The sequence below is a fragment of the Xyrauchen texanus genome, chromosome 11 (assembly GCF_025860055.1).
Source record: "Xyrauchen texanus isolate HMW12.3.18 chromosome 11, RBS_HiC_50CHRs, whole genome shotgun sequence".
Lineage (NCBI taxonomy): Eukaryota > Metazoa > Chordata > Actinopteri > Cypriniformes > Catostomidae > Xyrauchen > Xyrauchen texanus.
The window spans coordinates 670,985-675,984 of record NC_068286.1 but is presented as its reverse complement, the minus strand read 5'-3'; the positions used below and the strand labels follow the sequence as shown (position 1 = coordinate 675,984).

Here is a 5,000-nt window from a genome sequence, read left to right as displayed (position 1 = left end):
CGTTCAACTTTATTCATTGAGGATCCAACTTCAGCAAAGTACACTAATCATCCTAATGATGACTTTACTCAAAATAACTCATTACAGGAAAACCGCATCAGTAATACAAAACAATAACTAATACCCCAATTAGTTGCTTATAACCAAACAAACATGCTTAAATGATTCAAGCACAAGGGATTATGGGTATTCCCCAAAACCTCAGTTCTGTACTTGATTGTTTGAGTTAGTATCACTTCAAATCTTGATTTTATGGATTATAAGCCAAAATTCAAGTTCACCTTATAAATTATATGTTGTGTTGTCAGTAAAATTTCGGAGTAGAAGCTATTTATTTTCACCCCTTACAAGTTTTTTTTTTTTATTATTATTATTTTTTCACCCAATTTGTAACGCCCAATTCCCAATGCGCTCCAAGCCCTCGTGGTGGTGTAGTGACTCAATCCGGGTGGCAGAGGACGAATCTCAGTTGCCTTCGCGTCTGAGACCGTCAATCCGCGCATCTTATCACGTGACTCGTCGAGCAAGTTACCGTGGAGACGTAGCGCGTGTGGAGGCTTCACGCTATTCTCCGCGGCATCCACACACAACTCACCACACGCCCCACCGAGAGCGAGAACCACATTATAGTGACCACGAGAAGTTACCCCATGTGACTCTACCCTCCCTAGCAACCGGGCCAATTTGATTACCCCATGTGACTCTACCCTCCCTAGCAACCGGGCCAATTTGGTTACCCCATGTGACTCTACCCTCCCTAGCAACCGGGCCAATTTGGTTACCCCATGTGACTCTACCCTCCCTAGCAACCGGGCCAATTTGGTTACCCCATGTGACTCTACCCTCCCTAGCAACCGGGACAATTTGGTTGCTAAGGAGACCTGGCTGGAGTCACTCAGCACGCCCTGGATTCAAACTCACGACTCCAGGTGTGATAGTCAGCGTCAATACTCGCTTTTGTGCGTTGTTGCATTCTGAAATGTGTCCGTGCGCTATTTATAACACAACGCAAGGGCGCGTGCATTCTCAACGTTGCCATGAGGGGCGCTGTAGCGAGATTAGTCTGAACTCTCTTCTTCTGTGAGTTTTCTCTTTCAAGTCAAATACTGCCATGACAGAGCAACAGTTTGAAAATAATTCGCCTTTGGTTCCTTCTGGGTTTTATAATGGGAGTTTTGGAGTAAAATTCACATTTGAGATATATATATATAAATAATAACACGTCACAGTCATTTGAAGGAAACACTATCGCCCCCTTGAGTTCTGACCGGGCATTTGCGTCGTGTTGGTCAAGCGCTCGCATCTGCGCTCTAGTGGTTGCATAGAGTATGTTTCGGCCTCATGATAAATGAATATATTACTCTAGCAAACTGAACTTTCTCTCTGTTGTCAGATCGTGTGTTATATCTACTTCACACGGATCATTGCGATCCTGCTGAGGGTCACCGTGCCGTTCCAGTGGCAGTGGTGTCAAGAGGTCTGCACAACGTTTTTAACCCTCCGAGTGCATGGCACTGTGTGCTTGCATTGCAAGTGTGTTCATGTCTTACACGTGCTTTAGAAACCATTTTTATATATCATATTTGTGTGTTTGCAGTTTTTAGTGGAGGTTTCCACTTTGATCTTCTTCGTCTTGACGGGATTTAAGTTTCGTCCCGCATCAAATAACCCGTATCTCCAGCTGCCTCAGGACGAGGAGGACCTAGAGATGGATGAAGTGTAAGTGTGTCTCGCTTTCTGTCTCACTTTCTGTCTCGGGGATGTTGGTGTGTCATATTCAGTCTCTCTGTACACAGAATAACAGAGTCGGGAGCGCTGGAGGGAATCCAGAAGGTGAAGAAAACGTCTAACGGCCGAGAGCGACAGAGAGAGTTGTGAGCATGACATCGAAAAGGGAGGAGCCTGGACTCTTAAGCTCCTCCCCTTCCCTGAGGCTGTTACCTTGGAAACCGCAGCCTCACGTGCAAGTGAATAAGAGGGAATGGAAAATAAAGCACATCAGACATGATTTCTCCTCATGAGGACGTGTGGAAAGTGGTGCCACAGATTGAATCTCTTCGCTTTGGTTTACAGTGATGATATAGTCATTCATTTGTTTGTGCACTCATTTATTCTTTCATTCCAAAGATTTACAATCATTTTACTGAATGTGCCCGGAGCTTTTGATTTGTGTGATTTTATTCTTCTTTTAATTCCTTCTTTATTATTTAACCGCAGCAGCTGCGACTGACGCTGAGATTTCTGACTTGATGCATTTGTTTGTAATTAATGTTGATTTTTTGCTGTATTCTTGACATTGGATGCCGAAGACGACGAGTTCGTAATGTAATTCGCACAGGAACAGAATAAGCTGTAAAACATTGTGGTGGCCGAGACGTGGATATTAATTACAAAAGTACGAAACCTGAGAAGCAAACACGAAACGTGTTCTTCTGCCTGAGACGAATGGGATGTTTAAAGTTGTTTTGCTGTACAATATCATTCTTTAATCCGTGTTTTAAGCTGATCCGTGTATGTTAACGTCCCGCAAGCTATCACCGTAGTTAAGCGCAGTTTCCGCTCACGTTACCATAGATACTTCAGTTATTGTGACTATTGTGATGTAACATGTAATCCTCTTTTCAGAATGTTTCAGCATCTTTTGTTATTTAGTTTTGATGACGGTGGTATTTTTCTAAGATTATTTTGTGTCCTCTTGAAAGCTTTATTTGGTAAGGTTACTCCGAGGACTCATCTGCTCTTTTTTTTTGGTTGTTTGTTTAAACTAAAAGCTCAATATTCATTAAAATAATATCATAAATGAAGGACAAACCACTGTTAAACCGTGTCTCTGTGGCGAACTAACGATTACATCGCGGAAATGGATTTAACGACAGCTTTGCATTTTGTGGCTTGTCGTCGCTCATAGTTTAAACACGATGTTTGGACCTGAATAATGTGTAAAACTACACTCTAGATTAAATCAGATAATACCTACAAACAAACTATCAGAGAAATAAACTTTCCCTTCATTTCCTTTGCTGGTTTACCCTGTTAATTGTGTTCAGGTTTGAAATAAATAAAATAATATCAAACTAAGTCGTTTCTTTGAGTTATTCTGTGAGGAAACTCCATTTTTACCTCATCGCAGCCGATGCGCGCTCCCGTCTCCCCGTGAACGCAGTGGCTCACACGGGCTCGCGCGGGGACTCGTGAGCGCGCTGCGGTGCTGATGACAGACCCGCCCGTATCATCTCCATCTCTTACAGCCCAGATGTAAGTACAAACACCAGTTTCCTTATTATTATTTAACAGCTGGACATTACAATAGACGGTTTTGTACAATCACAAAGTTTTAGTGATTTCTTTGCCCGTGATGGGGAGGGGCTTAAAATGAATGTATTTAAAGCGATTATTTATGAGTCTGTGAAAGTGCGAGTGCGTTTAGAAATATGTCATGATGAATGGAGGATGTTTCGGGTGAAGTTTCTCCGCAGTGCGGCACAGAAGAAACTTTCGTGTGAGTGCGTGTGCATGAGTGAGTTTTGTGTGTGTGTGTGACTTTACTAAAGGACACTGCATTTCAATGTCATAGTGTTTTATTGACATGCTTATTTAAGGGCAGATGATTAAATATATATTGAATTAATAAGCAACAGACATGACAAAGTGTGAGTATAAACAAGCCGATGCTCACACGTGTGTGTGTCTGTCTGTATATAATGTGCACGTGTGTGTGTGTGTCTGTCTGTATATAATGTGCACGTGTTGTGTGTGTCTCTGTGTGTGTGTGTGTGTGTGTGTGCAGGACTCTGCTGTTCAGTTTAATGTTGCTGGTGATGGTGTGTGTGGCATTCACCAGCACTGTTGGGTGAGATTCTGTATTCACACCAGTAATATATTGGTCTTCCATCCTATTCTTATTCTACAGTTTAGGGATTTTAATATATATAAACTGAGTGTGTTCTGGGAAATGTTTCTCATACAGATCCTGTAACTCCAGCAGCTTCACTGACTCGACAGTAGATCTGCAGTATGAGCTGCTCTGCAGGACTGAAGACTATGAAGTCAGGCACTCTTTCTACTCTAGTACTGAATATATTCCTTGTGTTGATCCAGAGCACTGGTGTACACATGTGAGGGGAGACATGCTCATCCCTGATGCTTGAATCTGTGTTTGTAGGTTCGTCGGTACTCGAGCACACGGTGGATCTCTACCGACGCTGAGGCGTATTTTCTCGGTGTGGGAGCGGCGATGGCTTTCAGACGACTTTACCATTATATATCAGGAGACAATAAAGAGGGTGTGTGACCGTATCCGATCTACGAACGAAAACGAGTCGTCTTGCAGCGAATAACTCGTGTGTGTGTGTGTGTGTGTGTGTGTGTGTAGGTGTAAAGTTTGAGCTGACGGCTCCTGTACTTGTTGAAGTTCCTGAGGAAAGGAAGATGTGGGAACCGGCGATTTACACGCTCAGCTTCCTGCTTCCGTCAGCCTATCAGGAGAGACCGCCCACACCCACCAATGACAAGGTCCGTGACGCACAGACGCACGCGCAGCTTTCTGCAGTGACGTGTCTAACGGAAGTGCGTGTTCAGTTGCGTGATAGTCACTCAGAGTAAATTTTATTTTTTTATTGAAGTTTAACAAAACATAGTAAGAACATACAAAAACGTCATTAATACAGAATACAGCATATTAAACAAACAAAGAGCCAGGGGGAGAATCAAATAAATACATTAAAACTTTTACAGTAACGTTATTTGTTCCGTATCGTGACGGGTCGCTGTTTCTCATTGCGTTAAATGTGTAATATAACATGAAATAATGTACCAATATCAAGCTGATATTAATATAAAAAATACATAAAATAATATACGTGAATACTTTAATATTATTACTTTATTATTCAATTATAACTATATGAGTATAAAATATTTATTTATAAAGAAATATTATATATGCTATTTATTTCAAATAAAAACTAAAACAGTATATGTTTGGTTAAATGTTGCTGTTC

The 5,000-nt window shown here is 41.7% G+C and overlaps 2 protein-coding genes across 3 annotated transcripts in view; both read left to right on the top strand.

Moving 5' to 3' along the window:
* The window catches only part of LOC127651741 (protein GPR108), a 19,949-nt gene extending 16,880 nt beyond the window's left edge, over positions 1-3,069 (top strand). The window contains exons 16-18 of the mRNA XM_052137722.1: positions 1,394-1,477; positions 1,598-1,719; positions 1,797-3,069. Coding sequence (XP_051993682.1) covers positions 1,394-1,477; positions 1,598-1,719; positions 1,797-1,878 — 288 coding nt within the window. The 3' untranslated portion in view covers positions 1,879-3,069. The remainder of the gene's footprint in view (positions 1-1,393; positions 1,478-1,597; positions 1,720-1,796) is intronic.
* A 19-nt stretch (positions 3,070-3,088) lies between these two features.
* The window catches only part of soul5l (heme-binding protein soul5, like), an 11,752-nt gene continuing 9,840 nt past the window's right edge, over positions 3,089-5,000 (top strand). The window contains exons 1-5 of one of the 2 annotated variants that reach the window (XM_052137724.1): positions 3,089-3,255; positions 3,788-3,850; positions 3,968-4,046; positions 4,163-4,283; positions 4,373-4,512. In XM_052137724.1, the coding sequence (XP_051993684.1) occupies positions 3,212-3,255; positions 3,788-3,850; positions 3,968-4,046; positions 4,163-4,283; positions 4,373-4,512 (447 nt within the window). In that variant the 5' untranslated portion in view covers positions 3,089-3,211. Of the gene's footprint in view, positions 3,256-3,443; positions 3,500-3,787; positions 3,851-3,967; positions 4,047-4,162; positions 4,284-4,372; positions 4,513-5,000 lie in introns of those variants that run through there. The other variant, XM_052137723.1, reaches the window with a different exon arrangement.